General features: G+C 36.1%; 2 protein-coding genes across 2 annotated transcripts; one reads left to right on the plus strand and one right to left on the minus strand.

Annotated features, from left to right (window-relative positions):
- Positions 1-1,899: 1,899 nt before the first annotated feature.
- On the plus strand, positions 1,900-15,905 carry LOC137730682 (uncharacterized). Its single transcript, XM_068469648.1, has 23 exons — positions 1,900-2,069; positions 2,933-3,224; positions 3,367-3,435; positions 3,510-3,647; positions 3,764-3,881; positions 4,373-4,455; positions 4,760-4,855; positions 7,289-7,457; positions 7,535-7,677; positions 7,756-7,842; positions 8,067-8,252; positions 8,720-8,887; positions 10,003-10,123; positions 10,207-10,276; positions 10,898-10,985; positions 11,096-11,216; positions 11,695-11,888; positions 11,981-12,089; positions 12,393-12,548; positions 13,615-13,717; positions 14,332-14,505; positions 14,722-14,867; positions 15,523-15,905. The coding sequence occupies exons 1-23, from the start codon at positions 1,921-1,923 to the stop codon at positions 15,714-15,716; spliced, it is 3,174 nt and encodes a 1,057-aa protein (XP_068325749.1). The 5' UTR covers positions 1,900-1,920; the 3' UTR covers positions 15,717-15,905.
- Positions 15,731-18,514, minus strand: LOC137730683 (ubiquinol oxidase 2, mitochondrial-like). Its single transcript, XM_068469649.1, has 4 exons — positions 18,071-18,514; positions 17,805-17,933; positions 16,055-16,543; positions 15,731-15,958 (listed from the first exon to the last, which is right to left on the minus strand). The coding sequence occupies exons 1-4, from the start codon at positions 18,410-18,412 to the stop codon at positions 15,899-15,901; spliced, it is 1,020 nt and encodes a 339-aa protein (XP_068325750.1). The 5' UTR covers positions 18,413-18,514; the 3' UTR covers positions 15,731-15,898.
- Between the last annotated feature and the right edge of the window lie 3,447 nt (positions 18,515-21,961).

A 21,961-nucleotide genomic window follows, 5' to 3' on the forward strand; every position in this document is an offset into this window, starting at 1 on the left:
GCAGGGATGTAGGACTCGTCAAGAGCTTTCCATGGACACCAAAATCACCCAAAACAGAAGTCGGATGAAGAAGATATGGCCGGGTCAAATATGGTGGTTCGCAGGTGAAAATTAACCCGTTTTAGGTCTCTCCTTTCCCCTCATTTCCCTTTTTTTTTTTTTTTTTTTTTTTTTTTGTCTGATTGGGCTGTTCCCCCTCCTTTTCTCTCCCGCCTCTCTCCTTTCTTCCCTCTCCCCTTGCTGATTGGTCAATTCCCCTTAACTCACATAAATATGATTGGCCTCCTTCCCACAAGATGGGAGTTTAAAATAAATTTAAAATCTATAGTTTAGTAACACACTTCAAATGTATGTATCTTTACCGTTATAATCCAGACTCGCAAATGGCTTTCGCCTATGCGTTCATAGTTTCAAGATCTATTCAAATACATTACTTGTGACCTCGAAAGGTCAACGAATTTTAGATAATTACTTTCCAAACTTCAAACTTTGTAACTAATTTAATTAAGATCTAAATCCAAATAAATTAATATAATTTCTTGAAAAATAATATAAAATCCCAATAATATAAATAAGTAGATTATAACAGTGAAATCCGGGAACGGGATTTCACAATTATTTTATACAAGACATACATATTCTCTCTATCCCTAATAGAGGCCTTTACACCGCCATCTACGCGTAGACACGTCTATGGAGAACTCATCTCCTTAGCACCCCGCCATAGGCTATTCGTCAAAGATGGTTAACTTCATTCTTTCTTAGAACTACATCCGTTGTTTGATTTTCTTTCCCGGAGATATGTAGGTAGTCCTATTCAGATTGAACCACACTCCCAATCAACCCCATTGTTGGAGATCATGGGCTATTCTGATTAGATTTTGCCTCCGTCCACGAATGTATGCGAACTTGGTTCCTAGATGTGAAGAGACATCACGGTGCACCAAGCCACACTTGCCCTGTAATGCATTTGATGCGAAGGCGCCTCGATCACTCTGCCAATCTGTCACTGATACGTATACCATTTGCACAAACATGCCCAACCGCTTTTCTAGATGAAACGCCGACAAGACAGAACCAAGCACTAGACAAACCATTCAACCTGGAGCGCTCTATAAGAAAGGAGCACCCAAGGTGTTCTTTTCAGCCATTAATTGTTTTGAGGTCCGGCCGATCGTTATAACTCATGCCCAAGAAGGAACCCTTGAACCCAAAGAAGAACAGGAAGTCCAAGGCCCAGACGAATTAGAATGAGGCATTTCTGAGCATTATAGCCGATTGAACACAAGTTTGGTTTAACTAAGCAACATAAAGTACTTTTCGACCGTTAAGGACTAATTGAAATGTGAACCATCTTCATCTTGAGTTCATTTCATTTATAGCTTTAAAATCGAGCCCATTAAAGACTAATTGTTCTAGTTTGTTAACTTACAAATTTTGAGTTAACAACCACATATATACCAATGAGATGACATTCCTAAGGAGGAGGTGGGATGAGAATCAACTTTTAACATCAAAACTACCCTCACGCTCGATTGAGTTTCAACTTTGCTTAAGTGGACAGTCCCTTTTATCAATCCGATTCGTTTGTGATCCGATTTGTGGTCATTCCGATTCTTAGTACGTACACGTGGCCACATGAGTCAGGCTCCTAAAAGAATCCCATACCTGTCATCTCTCAGTTACTTATTCGGGTTGCGAATACAAAACGACAAATAAGCTGTCAGCTATGCTGTTGAATCGTTGATTCACGGGAGAGCTTCACATTTCCAGAAGCAGCGCATGCGTCATTGTCGTCAAGGCCCCAAAGGCCCAATGGGAAGTTGCCTTTTCATTCAGAAAAATAATAAATAAATAAATAATAATAATAATAATAATAATAATAAAAAAAAAGTATTAAACAAGGGAGTGCGGCGAGAAATGGGAGAAGTAGGAGTAGCAGCGAGTGGCAGTGTAGTAGGTGGCAGAGGAGGATCATCGAAATTCGCTCCGAGGCATCCTCTTTCTCCGTTTGCGGTGGTCGGATTGAGGAACCTCCGTGCTCTTGAATTTGGGATCATCACCATCAGGTTCTTATTACTTGTCACTTTATTTAATGCAATCCGAATTCCAAATTAAGTAGTAATTAAGGATCAATATGATGATCTGAGTGATTCTTTGCAATTTGCATGTCGAGTTCCTTCCAAATTTCGAATCCAGTGTAAGTATTTGGTATATTCAACGACAACCAATGACTCCAGCTTAATGTGTATGTAGCATTAGAAACTCTTTTTAATTTATCTTTTAATCTTTTTTTTTAAGCAAAACTAATGAAAATGACTTGAAAATTTGGAGTTTTAACGAAAATGTCAAAATAAAACGAATAGAATCATGATTGATTTTTTAATGTAAACATGTGGTTTTTCTGAACAGTAACGAAAGTTTTTTTAAAATTCCCTTTTTCTTATAGTAGACGGAGATAGATTTTCATATACGAGAAATGACATTTCCCTGCGCAAGGCCAAGGGTGGGGAGTATAAATCAAGAAATGGTTTAAAAGATATACATATGGGGTGTGCTATCCACACACCTCTTTTTACTTCTCACACACCCTTGTTAATTTCTGTCCTTGATCCTCTTCAATTCATCCGATCCAACATGCAAAAATTAAAAAGGCTGTATATATGTACATCTAGATATTGAAATGCACCATTTTATAATAATTGTGTGGTAGCTGAGTTGTGATACTTTCTCAAAGGATACAAACACACTGAAATTTCTCTGTTTTGTATTTTCCAAAATGATTAAGTAATCTTTGTTTCAGTATTTTGTCATAGAGATGTGGAGTAAGCTGTTGGATTCAAAAATGCACTTTCCCTTAAGATATTGTTGTTTCTTGTGCAAGGCGTTTGATCATTACTGAAAGATTTACGGTGAAAATTTTGGCATGCAGAAAGAAGAGGTCTGCTGAAAGGTTGGTTACTGAATGTTTGGTATCTAAAATGGCTGATTACAAAGGGAAGGCAGTCACTGCAGATGCCACATCAGGAGCTATGATTTTCGAGCCTATTGTTGAGGATGGAATATTCCGATTTGATTGCTCTGCAAATGATCGAAATGCAGCACATCCTAGTGTCTCTTTTACTAATAGCAAGGATAGAGAAACACCAATAATGAATCACAACACACCTTCATATGTCCCAAGTTTCGAATGCCTTTTGGGGCAGCAGATTGTCAAACTTGAGGTCAGCAATGGGCTTTCATACTGCATTTGGTGCTCTTAGTATTATCTATTTCTTTTTGTGTTTTCTTAACAATTGTATTGCCCTTGCAATGTGAGAATTCCCCTATGCATCAACTAACGTGATAGAATTGCTTCTGGTGTAGCTTCCTTCCGGGACCTCTTTCTATGGAACTGGGGAAGTTAGTGGGCAACTTGAGCGAACAGGGAAAAGAGTAAGTTACTTTTGTTGGTCCATCCATGGAAAGTTTCCCCTCTCCTAAATATTTTGTATTTCTGTTTGATTTAGGTTTTTACTTGGAACACGGATGCATGGGGCTATGGTCCTGGAACTACATCATTGTACCAGTCACATCCTTGGGTGCTGGCTGTTCTTCCAACTGGAGAGGCATTAGGAATTCTTGCTGATACAACACGGCGCTGTGAGGTGCCATGACATCTGAATCTCTTCCCTTTGGGTTTAACTTGTATGTAAAATTGTGAACGTTAAACTTGTAAATTTATTGACCTACTTTTTGATTAATTGTATTTTCTCATGAGCAGATTGATCTGAGGAAAGAATCGATGATACAGTTCATTGCTCCATCCTCTTATCCGGTCATTACATTTGGTCCATTTGCTTCACCTGATGCTGTTTTGATATCTTTATCGCATGTAATTGGTAAGTTCTTTAACCATTTAGCATGTTCTCTTATGCTATCAAAGTGAACCATACAATATATGCGCACACTCACATACATAGAAAGTAAAGGGGGAAGTGCTTGTTGGTACTAATTCATGATTCAAGTTTTCTTCCTGTCTGTTCCATTTCCTCTTTCTTTTGACTAAAAGGTGACCAAACTGTAGGATTGTACACCCAGTTGAAGAGCCTTATAATTAAGTTTGTACAAATTATGATAATTTGATAGTTGTACGAGTCTTCTAGTGCTGAATTTTGCATTGACAGTTAATAAATTGTCTTAGCATTCATAGTTTCAATTTGACGTCTAATATACATGTAATATAAGATAAATTTAATAATATAAGTACTAAATGTGGTGGGTTTGAAGAGAACACAGGTATATGACAGAAGTTATATGTTATGTGATTTCTTTTGATAATTCTTTTTAATTTTAGTGATTTTGTTTTTATTGTTGCTAATTTTCTCACTAGGGACTGTATTTATGCCCCCAAAGTGGTCCTTAGGCTATCATCAATGCCGTTGGAGCTATGACTCTGATAAGAAAGTTCAAGAGGTAAGTTCATAAAAAATATCTGAAGTTAAAACTCTCTCTCTCTCTCTCTCTCTTCCTTAGGCTATCATCCATGCTTAGTTTTCTCTCACTTTCTCTTGTTGGTTACATTTTTCGTCAAATACATTTTCAAATACTATGCCATCAATTGTTTCTGGTGATACGGACAACATATAAATGAGCTTGACAACCAGAATCTCACCTGTTTTTCATCATAGTTATGTAAATTCTTTGACACATATAGTTAGTACAAATCTCTACAGCATGTGATCAATTTGCATGATCATTGACCGGCTTACACTTGCAGATTACAAGAACATTTCGAGAGAAGGGTATTCCTTGTGATGTCATATGGATGGATATTGATTACATGGATGGCTTTCGTTGTTTCACTTTTGACAAGGTATACTTTCACTTAAATGTTCTTTATTAGTGACAATACATTGGGTAGTTTCCATCACATCATGTCATCTGATTAGCTTGGTGCTATTTTGAATGAGTCGTTCCGACTAGGTTCATTTGTAGAATTTTGCTGGATGTCTTTGACTTTTACTTCTAGTGTGAGTTGTGTCATTTTATGTTACTTTTGGAGATGCAGAGAGAATTTACATGGACATATTTAATTGGCTCGTCAGACCCGCAACTTATGTGGTGTGAAGTGTACACATAAGTGTAGCTTGTTGGCGTGTAGCTGTGGCATTAATAACCACACCAGAAACTAGTAACATGCACTGAAAAGACAAAAAAAAAAAAAAAAAAAAAAAAAAAAAAAAAAGAAGAATTAAAGTTACAGAACAACATCTATGAAATGTCCCATTTTATGATGGACTGAAACTAACCATTTGAATCCATCTGTAGCGTACTATCTTAATTAATATGTTGTTATTGACTTCAACCTCTGAAGCTATGAGAAATAGGATCAAAGTCGGAAGCTAGATAGATGAGTTCCAGGGAAAAGATACCAAGGGAATCATTCTGATGTTTCTGAGGGGGAAAAAGAATACAAAGTCTGGTAACATCCTTGCCCTTGACTGCTTAAACAAGTATTTAGTAGCAGTCCTCCCAGAATACCGAAAAAGTCACATGACTGTCACATGACCATTTAAGAAAAGACTATAAACAGCATCCATCAAATTATATGAAACATAATTGATAAGAAAACAACTAAGCCAAGCAGCTAGCGAGTAAAGTTACTCTTGGAAAACCTCGTACATGCTCCAACTTCAACCCCATCATGAAGGAAAAAGTTAATTCTCTGAGAAAGCCTCCAAAAATCAAGCATAGTCTTCTTCAGAAATCCATGTACTGTCACTAGTAAGTTTACCGAACTATACCAAGAATTGCTTATACTGGTTGCTCGAAGTTGCTTGACTTCTAATTGCGTTGAAAGTTGTCCTTTATTATGTTCTTCTAACAAATACACCATCATGAACAGTTAAGGGTGGGCTAATTTGAACGCTCCGGTGGAATCTATTGTATTTTATTTTGGATGAGAAACTTATTGCCATTCATTATGGACTGACATACGCCGATGTCGTCATTGTTGACTCAATCAACAATGGACAAGATCGTGAGCAGGTCAAATAGTTCTAGTATGAGACACTTCTCAATCCTACACTTACGTATTTGTATTAAGGCAAAATTAAATAAAAGCGCTCCAATTCTACATCTTATTAATTAAACATTTGTGGGTTTTCAACTTTTTATTAAAACGCTTTGTATTTTGATTAAGGTGCTTCTATCTTTATCCATGTCATTTTTTAATTCCAACTCATCATTTTAAGTAAATTTTAAAGAAAAAAAAATGAAAATAAGAGATTTTTATATTGAAACTGATCAGATCTAAAATCCCTAAATTCTTGGAAAGAAAATAAGTTTGAATTTTTTGATTGAGTCATTATCCCAATAAATAATTGTTAAGAATTTGATATAATTAATTTTCAGTACAAAGTTTTAATATGAAAAATTCTCTCTTTTTCAAGGGTCATAACGTACCACTAGATTGTACGTACCAAAGTTAAGTTAACACATTGTACCAATACCATGGTACATGCTAAAACAAGAATAACATAATGTACCAAAATTAGTAATCTATAATGTACCAAAATATTAATGCATACCAAAACTAAGATTATATAATGTACCAATTATGTACCAAGTTATTGGTACGTTATGTTTAATAGGATGTTAGTTGTATTTTTAGAATTTTAATGATATTTTTTATTTGAGTAATGAAAAGTGTCATTTGAAATGAATTATGGGATAATATATCTCCTAGATTTTAGGATTTAGGTGATATTAATTTGTTATTTGATTGGTAAACCAAATGTGTAAGTTTTGTTATTAAAAATTAGATAAGAATGTTTGATCAAAAGTCTAAAAGCTATGGATGTTAAATCTGAGAATTTCAAAACTGAGGCGCCTATATCAAAACACCTCAAGAATGGCATAATTTTGTGGATAACAGTGGGACTGCATTTAATTTCTTATGGATCAAGGTTAGACTGTGGGAGTGTTTCCTAGGCCCATGGTGTATTTTTTTTATGGTCCAGGTTGTTTGGCTGTATTTTATTGGTCTTCTGTTCAATGTTTGTATTGCCTGCCCATTGTGGTGGTTGTGTTTAGTGATCCCTGGTTCACTGTATATGTTTACTGTTCCTGTTATCATATAAAGCTGTTGTCTTCCTATTAACAAAATGGGCATTGGACTGTCATTCCTTACAAAAGAATTTCATCATGATGATATCTTTCAGGAACATTGTTCTGTTCCTATAAACACAATGGATTCTTAGTTTCATTCCTTACAAAGCAATTTCATTTTGATGATATCTTTCAGGAGCGCTTTCCAGATCCGAAATCATTGGTAAGGGGTCTAAATCAAAATGGTATCAAGGCAATCTGGATGCTTGACCCAGGGATAAAACAGGAAGATGGTTATTTTGTCTATGATAGTGGTTGTAAAAGTGATGTCTGGATTTCTAGGGCAGATGGAAGACCATTTGTTGGTACATTTTCTCTATGTAATGGAAATAGAAACCGAACCTAATAAGTTACCATGTTAAGATTTTCTTTCCATTTTCAGGGAACGTGTGGCCTGGGCCTTGTGTTTTTCCAGACTACACACAGGCAAAAGTTCGATCTTGGTGGTCCAATTTAGTCAAAGATTTCACTTTAAATGGTGTTGATGGAATATGGAATGATATGAATGAACCAGCCGTTTTTAAGGTAGCTTTATAATTGTTTATTGGTGCTTTGCAGTTTTTTCATTGGTGTTGAATCTATTTTCCTTGCTCCCTTTTTCAGACTGTCACAAAAACGATGCCCGAGAGCAATATTCATAAGGGGGATGATGAACTTGGAGGGTGTCAGAATCATTCACACTATCACAATGTATAATTTACTCAACGTTACTACTGTGTTCTTCATATTACTTGCTTTTCACAGTTAGTTTTAGCCTTTTAGGTTCAACTCTTTTGAACATCCCTTTCTTATGGCATCCTGGTATGCGAATGAGCCGTACTGGTTTGTGAATGTCTTTCGTTTCATTGTTGTATCACCAATACTATATGTGCGAAACTTCTGAGCTTCAGTTTGCTGATTTTTCTGCATTCTAGGTCTATGGCATGCTGATGGCAAGGTCTACTTATGAAGGAATGAAGCTGGGTAATGAAAAAAAACGCCCTTTTGTTCTCACCAGAGCTGGATTTAGTGGTAGCCAACGGTATGCTGCAACGTGGACAGGAGATAATCTTTCAACTTGGGAGCACCTCCATATGAGCATTTCCATGGTTCTTCAATTGGTATGTTTACTTGCTGTTTACATAAAGCAAAGTTGCAGACTTCAATTTGTTTTCCATGCCTGTTCATCTATGGTTGGTTTGTTGTACAAGAACCATGTGTGCTCTGTATGACAGATCACATCTACAAAAGAAGGTTGAATTTAATAGATATGGTCAACTCATCTTCTCTAGACTTTCTGTTTTAAGTATTTTCTTTCGATAAGCTATATTTATTGGCAGCTACATTCTTATTTGTGCTTCATATGCTCTCTCTCTCTCTCTCTCTCGCACGCGCACACATCCGTGCTCTTAATACTTCCTTCTTCTTTTTTCCTTCAGTCTTAATGACAATATTAGTTTGAGATTTTACAAAGGTTTGAATTATTTTTAAAGGGGATGAACCCCCACCCAAAATACATAAAAAAAAAAAGGTTTGTCTGAGCATCTTTGTCCAACCCTTTTTGTAATTGCTTTTACTTTGTTTTCAGGGACTTAGTGGTCAGCCACTATCAGGGCCTGATATTGGTGGTTTTGGTGGAAATGCAACACCCAAGCTCTTTGGACGGTGGATGGGTATAGGTTCTATGTTTCCCTTTTGCCGTGGGCACTCTGAAATGGACACCATTGACCATGAGCCCTGGTCGTTTGGGGAAGAGGTTTGTCCTGCTTGAGCTTTATGAAAAAGTTTTGTGTTTCCTGAATTATCCCTTTATGTATGGTGGCTGGTGCATCTGGTTGAGCCACTTTACTGTTACAGTGGAGTAAGATAATCTTCTTTCAACCAGATAATAACTGTTATACATATAGGACTCCAGCTATGTCTTCTACTCTATTAGTTTTTCCAATTATTTTTGTGTAGTGCCCCTATGATTTTAATTTCTAATTATTTATTAATTACAAAATAAAACACTTGGAAACCTAGGTTTTGGATTTGTTTTCTATGCAGCTCCATGTTTCTTTATGTATTTTGTGCTTTCAAGGAAGTTGGAACAATTTATTTACTCGTAATTATGTTAACAAAGCCTAAAAAGTCTAATGCTTCTGTGGTTTCTACATGTACTGTTATGTTATACACACACACACATATATATATATATAAATATTAATTATATATAGATAAAATATTTCAAAAACGTACAAAAAAGAATCCAGCAGTAGATAAAAGGTTCACAATCACTGAAATTCACTTTGCACCCCAAACTTTAAAACGTTGCAATGATAAACCTAAATTTTGGATACCATGCAATGTCAACCCTCAGTTAGTTGGACCCTTACCTGCTGTGTGGGACCCATTTTTGTGACAGGGATGCCAAATTTACACCGCATAGAAAATAAAAAGATAACAAACTGTGAAAAGACACATGGCCTTTTGAAAATATGTAAAAATGTAAACACTCTATAATGCTAAAAGAAGAAATGAAACTGCTTCTCCTCCATGGAGCAGCAGTGTCTCACCACCTTGGCCAAGTATCATCTCCAATCTATGTTCTTTTATAATTCCAAAGCATGCTTCTGTCTGGACAGAAAGATACCCTGTGCTTCGATCTTGCAACTTCGATGCCCATATTTACCTCAGTGCTTTGATCGTATGTTCTGTTTTACTTCAGTTTATGAGGCTACCTCAACTCTCATGTGAAATCAATCATTCAGAAAATGATATTCAGTTTGTTGCAATCCACTGCTGCTTGTTTAATTTGTGCTTTTGTGTTTTTAGATTTACGGATGGTTTTGTGCCTACCATGATTCCGAACTAATTTCAATTTTATGTCAGTGTGAAGAAGTATGCCGATTGGCATTAATTAGGCGCTACCGTCTTCTACCACATATTTACACTCTCTTCTATATGGCTCATACAACGGGCACTCCAGTGGCAAGTCCTACATTTTTTGCTGGTGGGTTTTTTATGCTGTTGAATTGTCTATTGGACCTGATCACTTTGTTAAGCAGCTAATTACATTGTCGAATGCTTGTGTAGATCCCAAGGACTCCAGCTTAAGGAAATTGGAGAATTCTTTTTTGTTGGGTCCACTTCTAATCATTGCCAGGTTCTTGCACTTTTCCCACAAGATAAAAAGCCAAATCATTTTACATTATGCTTTTTATTGTTCAGCTTCCATCTTCTATGGTTTTTGTAGTCTGTCCCTGTGCTTTTAGCAGACCGATAGTGAATTTGACATCATCTTTGAGAAAAAAAAGGCTTACCAATCTTCTGTTTTATCTCTTCTTATTAGTAAATCTTTTCATTTATTTAGAAAAACAATTTTTCAGAACAGATGCCTCATGCAATACATTTAAATGCATCATGCAATAGTCATTGTGCTTGCAATATCTTTTCTAAATTGTTTATTTTCTGTTGTGAGAACTATGACCTGAGTTTACCAAAGATCTTGTTTAGAATTTAGTATTACTTCCTTTCCTGCTTCAGTTGGATGTGATTCTATCACTCTTGTGTTCCTGACCTTTTATTTCCACCATATAGTTTGCTTCCATCATTCGGAAATATACAAAAAGTTATATATTTATTACTGTTCCCTCTGAACCCATTGCGTGAATGCTTTCTGGTTAAATTTAACTCATGGATGGTGTAGAGGAGATTCAGTTTTGGAATTTCATTGATTAGAAATGATCCTCACATTTTGTTCTGACATCCTTTTTTTCATGGTCAGCACTGAGCCTGGTCAGGGGATGGATAGTTTGCAGTTCACATTGCCCAAAGGAATTTGGTTGAGTTTTGATTTTGGTGATTCACATCCGGTATGTATTACAGTACATATTGATATGTTTTAAGTTTCCAATTTTGTCTTAATATTTACTTGCCACCTCATTTCTTTGTTTCTCTTTTCATTCTCTTCTGGTTATTGTAGGATTTACCAGCTTTATATTTGCAAGGTGGAGCAATTATTCCCGTGGCTCCTCCTCATCAGCATCTTGGCGAATCTAATCAATTAGAAGACTTGACACTCCTTGTGGCTTTAGATGAAGATGGTAATTGTGTTCTGTCAATTTCCTCCCGAAAAAAATTGGATTGTTTGGTTGTTATTTATTAACGTCAACAGTTTCAAGTTTTAGTGGTCTTGCCGTACTTGAGGTCAAATGATTTATCATACTTGGTTGTACCTATCTATTATAATATGCATAAGAAAGTATGAGGTTGAACCCAGAAGGATTGATTAGGACAACCTAATTTTGAAAATCTTGCCTAACTAATTGATCAAAAGTTGTATCTCTTCTTGAATAAAAATTATGTTCACTAGAACCATAAAAAATTTCAATTGGAGATAGCTCTAAGGCCTTGACAACGTGAAGAGGAGTCCATAATCCATGTGTTTTGCGGTTCTTCTCGTTTTTCTTAATAAAACCAGTTGTTCTTATTAGGAAAGAATTACAATTAGGTTTTGTTTTTCAACATTTGTAGTCAAAACTTTGCACTTAGAAGCTTTATGAATGATCTCATTATTTACAGGGAAAGCTAAAGGTGTTCTATACGAAGATGATGGTGATGGATACGAGTTCATGAATGGGGGATTCTTGTTGACACACTATGTTGCTGAACTTCAATCTTCTACTGTTACTGTTAAAGTTTTAAAAACTGAAGGATCTTGGAAGAGGCCAAAACGTCGGCTGCATGTTCAATTATTGCTTGGTGGAGGGGCAATGGTATGGCTTCTTTTCTGGAGGTATACCAATTAGGTGTCTGAAACTATCTTTTGCTAATAAAGTACCATATCAATCCTGAATCCCTCAAACAGGTTGATACATGGGGCAATGATGGAGAGGTTCTTCAAATTGTAATGCCTTTAGAACAGGAAGTTGGGAAGCTGGTTTCCACTAGTGAGAAGCAATACCGAACTCGTTTGGGTAACACTTCTATTCATACTTTATTCGGTCTCATATTATCCTCAACGTGTAGCTAAAGTTTTGCTATTGCCACTTAGTTTTCAGCTATAATTAGCTTCTCTGAAACTGTCTAAATAGATTGTATGAAGTAGGCCTCATGTAACCATCAGGATTTCATAAAGCAAGGGCAAGGATGATCCTTAGTACAGGACCTAAAAAATGGATGGTCCCGATCAGTGAGCAGACTGAAATTGGGATGTTCCTGATTAATGGATGTATCAGTGACAGTGCTCCTGACTAATGCATCTTAAATTGTTAATGTAGAAACTGCCAAGCCTATTCCAGATGTGGAAGTGACTTCTGCGCACAAAGGAATAGAACTTTCAAGGATTCCTATTGAACTGAAAGGTGGTGATTGGGATATTAAAGTCGTTCCCTGGATTGGTGGTAGAATTATTTCCATGATGCACTGTCCTTCAGGTAGTACTTTTACGATTATCTTTTATATATTAATAAATGTAGAATGTATTTTATTTATATGGTCGCTTAATATATTGAACTTATGAATAAACCATTGTCCAATATTCATTAACTCATGGTGGATATCATACTTCACTCCACTGTAGTTATCAAATAGATTTATTTTTCTGTCCAACAAAATTACCCAAGAAACAGCTACAAGTGCAAGATTCCATGAAATACTAGTTTTCCACCACCAAAAGACGTACTTTTCTCAATGAATGTTTAAGAATGAATTAAGAATTTAGCCCAAGTAATCCCTGCAACCTCAACCAACAGCCACCACAGCCCCAAAGAACATAGAGAATGTAAAACTAAGTGAGTTTAAAATGAGCCTCTTTTTTGCACTAATAACACCAATGAGGAGAAAGATAAATATTGGGTCTTCTTGTTTGTAACTAATTACAAGTGTTTGCTCTTCTATGAGATACGATTCTTGCCAAAAGGCGAACCTTAGGAGCAGACTTTCAAATCATTTTAGCAGGCTGGAACACAGCAAGGGACTACTTTCAGTTATTACACGGAGAATTAAAAATATCTTACAAGTTACAATCCCTAGTGTGGCAAACTCCTAGTGTGGACTATGTGCTGAAACCTGAATATTCTCCAAAACAATCCCTAGTGTGGCAAACTCCTCGATCTCTTATGTGCACATAAATTTCTTCAAAAAAACCAAAAAGTCCAATTTTCTTGTTCTGCACAAACCTCTACCATATCAGCCACCCTATAATTTTGATCCATAGCCTCAAAAGGCTAGGAAATTTTGAGCACGAGGGTTAGTCATGAAGTGATAAATATTGAAGTGAGGGATGAGGTTCGCTATGTATTTTGTAGTTTGGCAATGACTGAGATTTTTAGCCACCATGAGTCTATTCTGTTACACGAAGGCGTTATCTATTAAAGAAATTTCTAAACATGCCCAGTCTTTAAGCCATTTTCTTTCCCTTTTTTGGGTGATAAGGTTGAATAGACTAAATTTTGTTTTAGTGATACTCTTATGATTGATACTTTCATGTGGTGATTGCAGGGACACAGTGGCTTCACAGTAGAGTTGACATTAATGGGTATGAAGAGTATAGTGGTACTGAGTACCGCTCTGCTGGATGTACCGAGGAATACAATGTTACAGAGTGAGTTTCTGAAATAAAATATTGGGGTTTTTAGCCAATAGGCTTAATCATTATGCCATTAGTATCTTTAGTTCCCAAAGACATTCTTGTAGTCAAACTAGAAAGTTTTTCATGTAAATAATCCTTTAGTTTTGAGCCTCAAACATCCCATTGGGTTTTGAAGATTTTGTCAACCAGTAGGAATTTAAAATATTTTAGAGTAAATATACTGACTCTTAGGTCGTTTTTATCCTAGACAGCTCTTGGGTTAGGCCAAAAAGAAGGGGTGCAACCACAACTTTACACCTCACTTCATAGTATTGTGTTTTATCTAGTTTCTATCAATTAATACGTCATTCTATTTTCATTGCAAAATATGTGAGAGTTTGAGCCACATTGAATCTTCGTGAAGGATCCCTTTTTTTTTATTTTTTATTTTTTATTTTTTTTAAATCTGATTGAGGAACAATAAGGGGAGTAAATGGATACATATGGGTAGGGTAATATACATATATAAGGACAAATGTGCATGTATGTATTCTCAGTGGTTAGGAATCCACAATCTGTATATCGAACCTAAAGTACATTTTCATAGTTCTTGTAGCTTCATTTTATTCTCTCAAATCTCTCTGCAGACGGAATCTTGAGCATGCTGGAGAGGAGGAATCTATTCTGTTAGAAGGTGATATTGGGGGTGGTTTGGTTCTCCAACGACAGTTAAATATTCCAAAGAATGATCCCAAGGTTTTCCGAATTGACTCTAGCATTATAGCATGCAAAGTTGGTGCTGGTTCTGGTGGATATTCAAGGTTTGTTCCAAATTACAATTTCCGATCCCTTTTCTTTTATCTCTAATCACACACAAACATATAACCAGTAAAAATGTTGTATGCATTGTCCCCTCTTAGTTGTGTGCCCTTTAATTTATCGTCATTTGCAATAAAATTTGGTGTCCTTCTAAAAATAAAAACAATATATAAGTTATATACACGTGCATAATTTGTTTTGTAATTTTTTCTTTGCAGGCTGGTCTGCCTGAGAGTACACCCGATGTTCACCCTCTTGCACCCTACAGAATCTTATGTCTCATTTACAGCTATCGATGGGTCAAAGCATGAAATTTGGCCTGAATCCGATGAGCAGTTGTTTCAAGGGGATTTACTGCCTAATGGTAATGATATCTTTCTTGCAGTGTTTTTACCTTCATTACAAAGTGACATTCGAACTTTATTATCCTACTGAAGATGCAGAACTACTTTTGATCCCTTAAGTAAACGACTAACAACACTGTATGGACTATACCACTTTGATTTTGAATGTTCTACTTCCAGAGGGTTTTGTGTGGAAAAAAATAATATTATATACAATTTGAGTACGAAGAAATCAACAAAGAAGAAAATTAGCGAAGTAGGGGTTTTAGGCCTTGCCTAGTTTAAGAACATAGGATCTCAACGTGACTGGAGGAGAAGTGAAGACAATTTTGCATTTCTTGTTCCTTTTTCCTCTTGCTTTTTATGTCATTACATTCATAAAAACATTTAGGTTATTAAGGTTTTTACTCTGACAAGGATTGTCCTGAAACCGAAAGATTAGACTATTGGAAAGAGGCAACATGAAACTCATACCACACCATGGGATTCGATATTCCACCATGCTCTGAGGACACAGTGCAACTTTGTAGTCGGTCCTAGGTTTCAGAAAGTGGAGCAAAAGGATTACAACAATCATTTTTGAAAAGTTTTGAGTTCACTCTTCTCGGAGTTCTATCATGAATTGCTGTAACTTACCTCTGATAAAAAAAAAAATTCGTCGTTATTTTTGGACAGGTGAATGGATGCTCATGGATAAATGCGTTGGGTTGGGGCTTGTGAATCGCTTTGACGTTAGCCAAGTTTACAAGTGCCTAATCCACTGGGGAACTGGAACTGTTAATTTGGAGCTGTGGTCCGAGGACAGGCCGGTTTCTAAGCAATCACCTCTTAGAATTGCCCACGAGTACGAGGTTGTGACACTCCCGTAGAATAGTTAGTCATCTTCATCCAACTCATTTGCATTTACCAATTCCAAACTAGTAAATAAATACTGTCTGAACTTTGCGGTACAAAGTGTCGATTGGAGAAGTGCATCTTGATACTACATTTTCATGTGAAATTTGGGATTCTGAAATTGTTCATTGTAATAAAGCAAAACAGTGCAATTTCGTCAGTGATAACCAATTGGAGCTGGTGATTCCCTCAGTTGCTGTCCCTTGTAGTGTATATCCTGCAGTTCAAGGCACATATAAGGATATTAAACACCAATTTGAAACTAATCAAGCAAGAACAACCGAATTGATTTAAACAAGTTAATCCCTATTACCGATGCAAAGTGATTGACATCGCGGTGGTGTGCCTCATCCGCCCTAACAACCGTGACAACGTCTCTCAGAGTCGAGTCAGGTGGCAGCTGCCAGTAATCAATGGCAATCGCCGGAGCTGGCACATTCTCTATGTTCCCTTTATCCAGCTCCTTGAGGAACTCAGTGTACGAGTGGATTGCTTCCTCCTCAAGGTACCCAACCATTCGATGAGCGAATTTTGGGGAAGCCATATACCCTACGAAGTAGGCGTTGAAGAAGACGCCTTGAACCGCAAAGACGAGGGCACGCTCGTACCACTTGGGGTTGGCTACTTCCATGAATGTCATGAGGTGCATTCGCTCGTTCTCGGCTTCTTCCAGCAGAGCTTTGATCCACCCTCCGCTGTGCTCGAACCGCCGTAGGGACTTGCAGTGCAGCAACATCCCTCCTACCATTCCGGGAACTGCTGCCACTGTTTCTAGCATCATTGCTCGGCACCCATACCGCCTCTGATATTGTATATACCCACCCACCCAGCATTATATTATTTGACACACTTTCTATAGCAATCTTTTCTCTACTATTATAAAATCAAGAAATTTACGGATTCACCATGATACAAAGTGCCAAACAAATTTTATTTGGACATAAATTGATTCATCCAGAAATCATATAATTAGATAAATAGGAAAATAAAAGGCAGACATGAGATGTCATGTTTGTGACAACAATTGATTATGAAAAAGACATGCATATACCTCAAGTATTCACAATAGAGATTAAAACATTCAAGAAAGTATTCACGTAAAAGAAAAAAGTTATTTACATTTCTAAAAAGTCATTTGTCACTCTTTAATGAAGATATATAAAACAAAATAACGAGGCAAATATGACTTTGTTTTAGTACCAATAACAATTGGAAAATGATGACCCCACTTTACTGTTTATTTTTAGTCTGTTATCAATTCTCTCAATTAGGGTACTATAAGACGGTGACACCGCATTTTTTACACAAGTTCTAAACCATTAAATTTGTATAATTTTAAGAGTAATGCTATGGAGACTAAATTTGTAGACTTATTTTGCAAATTAAATGATGTGTCATCAATAAGAAATTAGCACGTTTATCGACATTTAAGTAATAATCCAATCATCAACTTCTATGTCATTTAGTTTACAAAATTTAGTCTACAAATTTAGCCTCCCTATTATTACTCTACTTTTAATTGTTGAGATGTAATCTAATTAAGTTAATTAATTTTCTTTATTAAATCCAAAGTGATTTAAACAAATTATTAAAGGAAAACGTTTTTCTCTCTCCTCCCCTCTATTTCCTCATCACGTTTTCTCTCTTTCTCTCTCCCCTCGTCTCTTTCGTTTCAAGTCTCTGCAAACCAAAAAAATTTCTGCAGTGCAAACATTCATCAACTCCTTTTCTTCCTAGACCAGAATATGACTTATGTCGTTCTCTTTTGAAAAAAAAAAAAGAAAAAAAGATGTGACTATGATTGTACACAGAAGATTAATAACTAAAATTCCAGTCAATTTGAAAAGGAAAATAAACTCGAGATGAACTTTAAAAAAGAAAGAAAGGAGAAGAAATTTCTTGTTCTGCATAAACCGAAGGAACAAAATTTATATGGAATGAAGTTAGTGTTGACCCTTATAACTTGTAAATTTATCATCGAAATTGTGATTTTATACCTATTTGATTATTTGAAAGGAATATCATATATATGGAGTAGAACCAAATATATACCCCATGTATACCTGGAAGAATAGATCAGTAGGCCATCGGAGAGATTTGACGGTCCAGTAAGCCATTCTGTCCAACAAAGTCGTTGGCACGTGATGCTTCTTCAGATCTATCGAGACGTCCGCTTTGTACGCCTCCCATGGCTTCATCAAATATCAAATATTTTTATTATTTCACAATATTAAACAAACAAACAAACAAAAATGGTTTGTATGTATATGTTTTTTCTTTTTTTTTTGCAGGAAAAGAGAATTAACACTACTAATTCGTACGTACGTACCCTAAAGCAAGTCCACTTCCATTCGGTTCCATCTTGCTTGGTGACTTTGGTGGGTCCCACACCCCAGTAGCTGGTGATCCCCTTCTCATCATCCTTACCACCGCCGTGGCCAGCAGTTGAAGGGGCCGTAGTGTTATGACCCTCTGCAGCCACGTCGACAGTTGCAGCACTGGTGCTAGCACTCCGGACTAGGGCACCACCACAACCGCTATGAAGATAATTCAGAGGAAGAAGATGACCGGCAGCAGCCATCAGAGACTTATTGGTAGCGCTTGCAGTGGTGAACAGCCGTACTGTGCCCGCCATCGAGTTCGCCGCGTGTCTTCGGCTCGCCATCATCATATTATGTAGACAAAGAGAGAAGATGTAGCTAGCGTTTGTTTGTTTAATTGTTTGTAACTTTGTGAGGTACGTGTGTGATGATTTTTTAGGGTTTAGGGTTTATGGTTTTTCATGACATCTGTGTCAGGGTTTATATACCCAAGTCTCAATTCATTATTAGATAATTTACTGATATTCTCTTGTCGCCCACGCAATTGATGAGCTGCTAGAGCCGTTAGGTGATGGAGATGAAAGGCTCTAATTGTGACACGTCGTCTCTTGTTCGCGGCTGTACTAAAAAGAAGGAATCCTGATGGACGCTTGCCAAACACGGCCTTGCAAACCATGCATTTTCACACACGTAATGACTAATGTACCCTTGAAATATTGGAACTTGCTGGCCACAGCCACACATTGATTTCAATTTAAATGACTCATTTATATATGTTAAGAACATTAAATTAATAGATTAAATTTGTAAATTAAATTATGCATCACCAATAAGAAATAATTGTGCAATTTTTATAAGAGTTTTTTTTTTTTTTTTTTTCAAATATAGAAAGTTTGAAGTGCACTATTAAATTTTTAAAATGCTAATAACAATTCTCTTAATTAATTACATTTCTATTGCCACCTAATACTGTGATCTAGTGATATTCTTCTTCAAATGGTCTTAGGTTTGATTTTTTCCAAAAGTAAATTTGAATCACATTATTGTTAACCAATTGTGAGGCTTAGCCCATTTTTTCATCCCGTTAATATAAATGGTATCGTTTGTTTAAAAAAATTCTTATTTATTATCGTGGTGTGCGGTGCAACTTCATGACTATCCATATTCTTAGAAGAGGTCGAGGTCGAGGTCGAGGTCATATATGTTAGGGGTACATCATTAATTTTGTAATTGACCTAAAACAGTATTTCTTAGCACACGGTTTCAAATATCCGGTTTAAGATTTCCTTGGGGAGCAAGTATGATGAGGTTGCGTGGATGAGATCGTATTTGCCAAATTGGCATTTCTCCTATTTTAATTGGGATAATGATAGGAAAACTAAATATGTAGACTATACTTTGTAAACTAAATGATATGAAAGTCGATTATTAGATTATTATTTAAGTATTGATTACCGTGATTATTTTTTATTTATTGATGATATTGCAATTTTAGTCTATAAATTTAGTTTACCGACCGTTACTCTTTCAATTACATCATGACAAATTTGATGAAACATTCATAATACCAAAAATGCCCCCTTTTTTACAATTTTTAAAAGTAAAAAGAAAAATTCTAAATTATAATTATGAAATACCTAATTTTACAAATCCTATTTTGGAATTATACAATCCCTAAATCTGCACAATCCTAACTTCTTCTTCTTCAATCGGAAAATATTACAATCAAATTAAAGAAATTACCTTTTGGGAGTATTAGTGGTCAAATATGAATGTTAGATGGGAATTTGTATCTCGATTCGTAACCTTGCATTGGATTATGGGCGGAGTCGATGGTGGTGATCGTGATTCATTACTAGTGTGGTGGTATCTTAGATACACATGTGTCGTGGTAATGACTTGGAGAGAGAGTGCGCTTCCAGTGTCAAGATAGAGAGAACACAAATAGAGTTGGTACTGGACTCTGGCCTAGGAAAGAGATAATATAGAGTGAGAGTGTACCAAAAAATCCAATGGTAAGGATTTAGGGTTGAGATTAAGTACTAATTTTGGGTATAAAAAAAAAAAAACTGAACTAAAAAAGGTGTTTGGTAAACACTTAAAACAACTTATTTTCAAAGTTTTGGATGAAAAAAAAGCTGAAAATGTAAAGCAGCAAAAATGAGTTTATTCTCATAGCATAGTAGAAACAGTTTATTTTTCAAAGTACAGCAATACCAAACCAGCCCTAAATCTCATGGCTATTGTAGTAAGGTTTTTTAAATAGTTTAAAATTATCAAATTAACCTTTTCTTAATTGGTTGAAACGAGTTACCTGTGGAATTTTAACGGATGACCCGATAACGTTCCAATTATTTAACATGTTGACCTGAAACCCGTTATTTTCGTGTTAAATTAACGGAACATGTAAAAAAAATTCTAGGGTGCAACTTGGATATTGGCGTATGTGGTCGGGGTCACATGTTAGGGGTACATAGGTAATTTTGTAATTGACCTCAAACAGAATTCTAGCACCGTTTCAAAAACCCGATTTAAGATTTTCTTGGGGAGCAAGTGGATGAGGTTGCGTGGGATCCAAGTCGCAACGAGACCGTAGTTGCCAAATTCGCATTTCCCTCCTATTTTTAATTGCACCTATATATTACAAGGGAGAAGTCAAATTTGATGAAACCTTCGTAATGTAAACCTGTCCCTTCATCTTACAACTTTTAAAATGTAAAAATGAAAAACTTAATTAAATAAGTGAAAAAAATTTCAAATAAAAATTCAAAAGAAACAACCTCATCCACGTAAAGAAGTTCGTGGCCTTTATTATGATTTCATTACCAAAAAAATTGTAAATTGTTTTTTAAGAATTAAAATGCAACGAAAAAAAATAACAATAAAAAATAGTCAATTTTTATAATAAATCTTATCATTGAATAGATAATTATTGATAATAATTAGGGTTACAACACGTTATCAGCATGCTCTTGCCAGAAGCTAAGGAACTAAAGGTTCGTGGTGGAGGTTCTTCTGCAAATTCAAAGGCTCAGTTGTTTTTATGCCTATCAGGTTCTTTAAAAATAAATTAAGATATTTGAAACGACCATGAAGCATGAAAACATACATTCCCTATGATGCATGAACCCCTTATATTTATATTTTCCTTCCGATATACATATATATATATTGTATATGTTAATATATTTGTCAATATATATATATATATATATATATATATATACACATACACATATTCATGCATTACGCAACTATAATTATACTATGTCACATCCCGGCCCGGGGTGGGACCACTTCCCGGACCCAACTCCACCATAGCACTATATTGTCCGCTTTGGGCCCCAACCACGCCCTCACGGTTTTGTTTCTGGGAACTCACAAGAGAACTTCCCGATGGGTCACCCATCCTGGGATTGCTCTCGCGCGCTACTCGCTTAACTACGGAGTTCCCGTGAAACCCGAAGCCAGTGAGCTCCCAAAAGGCCTCGTGCTAGGTAGGGATGAGAATATACATATAAGGATCACTATCCTGGGTGATGTGGGATGTCACATACTATGTGGAATTTGTGAGCCAAAGAATCAAAAGAAATTAGAAGCAATTAGGGTTTTTCGAAACCTAGAAATTTTGAAAAAAAAAAAAAAATTCTAGAATTTTGCGGCTGAGTTGCGGCTTCGAGCTGTGCTGCCTTGCTAAGCCACACTAGCTAGCATGCAGCCAAGCTGTGTCCAGAAAAAACGACCAGCCTCTGGCCTTGGTTTTAGGTTTTAGTTGGGTTGTAGAACATGTCTATAGTTTCCTCAAAATATTATAATACTAGTATGTAATAAGGTACCCTGCAACACAAGTGAGTCAAAATATGTATGGTACAACAACAAGATATCTCAACATCAAATCT

Source organism: Pyrus communis, chromosome 4, assembly GCF_963583255.1.
Source record: "Pyrus communis chromosome 4, drPyrComm1.1, whole genome shotgun sequence".
NCBI classification, from domain to species: Eukaryota; Viridiplantae; Streptophyta; class Magnoliopsida; order Rosales; family Rosaceae; genus Pyrus; species Pyrus communis.

Excerpts from the sequence above, each read along its gene's own strand:
- LOC137730682 (XM_068469648.1), top strand. The coding sequence starts at position 1,921 with ATGGGAGAAGTAGGAGTAGCAGCGAGTGGCAGTGTAGTAGGTGGCAGA. Across the intron at positions 10,124-10,206 it reads AAGTCCTACATTTTTTGCTG|ATCCCAAGGACTCCAGCTTA; the intron begins GTGGGTTTTTTA and ends ATGCTTGTGTAG. Across the intron at positions 14,868-15,522 it reads AGGGGATTTACTGCCTAATG|GTGAATGGATGCTCATGGAT; the intron begins GTAATGATATCT and ends ATTTTTGGACAG.
- LOC137730683 (XM_068469649.1), bottom strand. The coding sequence starts at position 18,412 with ATGATGATGGCGAGCCGAAGACACGCGGCGAACTCGATGGCGGGCACA. Across the intron at positions 17,934-18,070 it reads GGAAGTGGACTTGCTTTAGG|CCATGGGAGGCGTACAAAGC; the intron begins GTACGTACGTAC and ends TATTTGATGAAG. Across the intron at positions 16,544-17,804 it reads CTACTGATCTATTCTTCCAG|AGGCGGTATGGGTGCCGAGC; the intron begins GTATACATGGGG and ends ATACAATATCAG.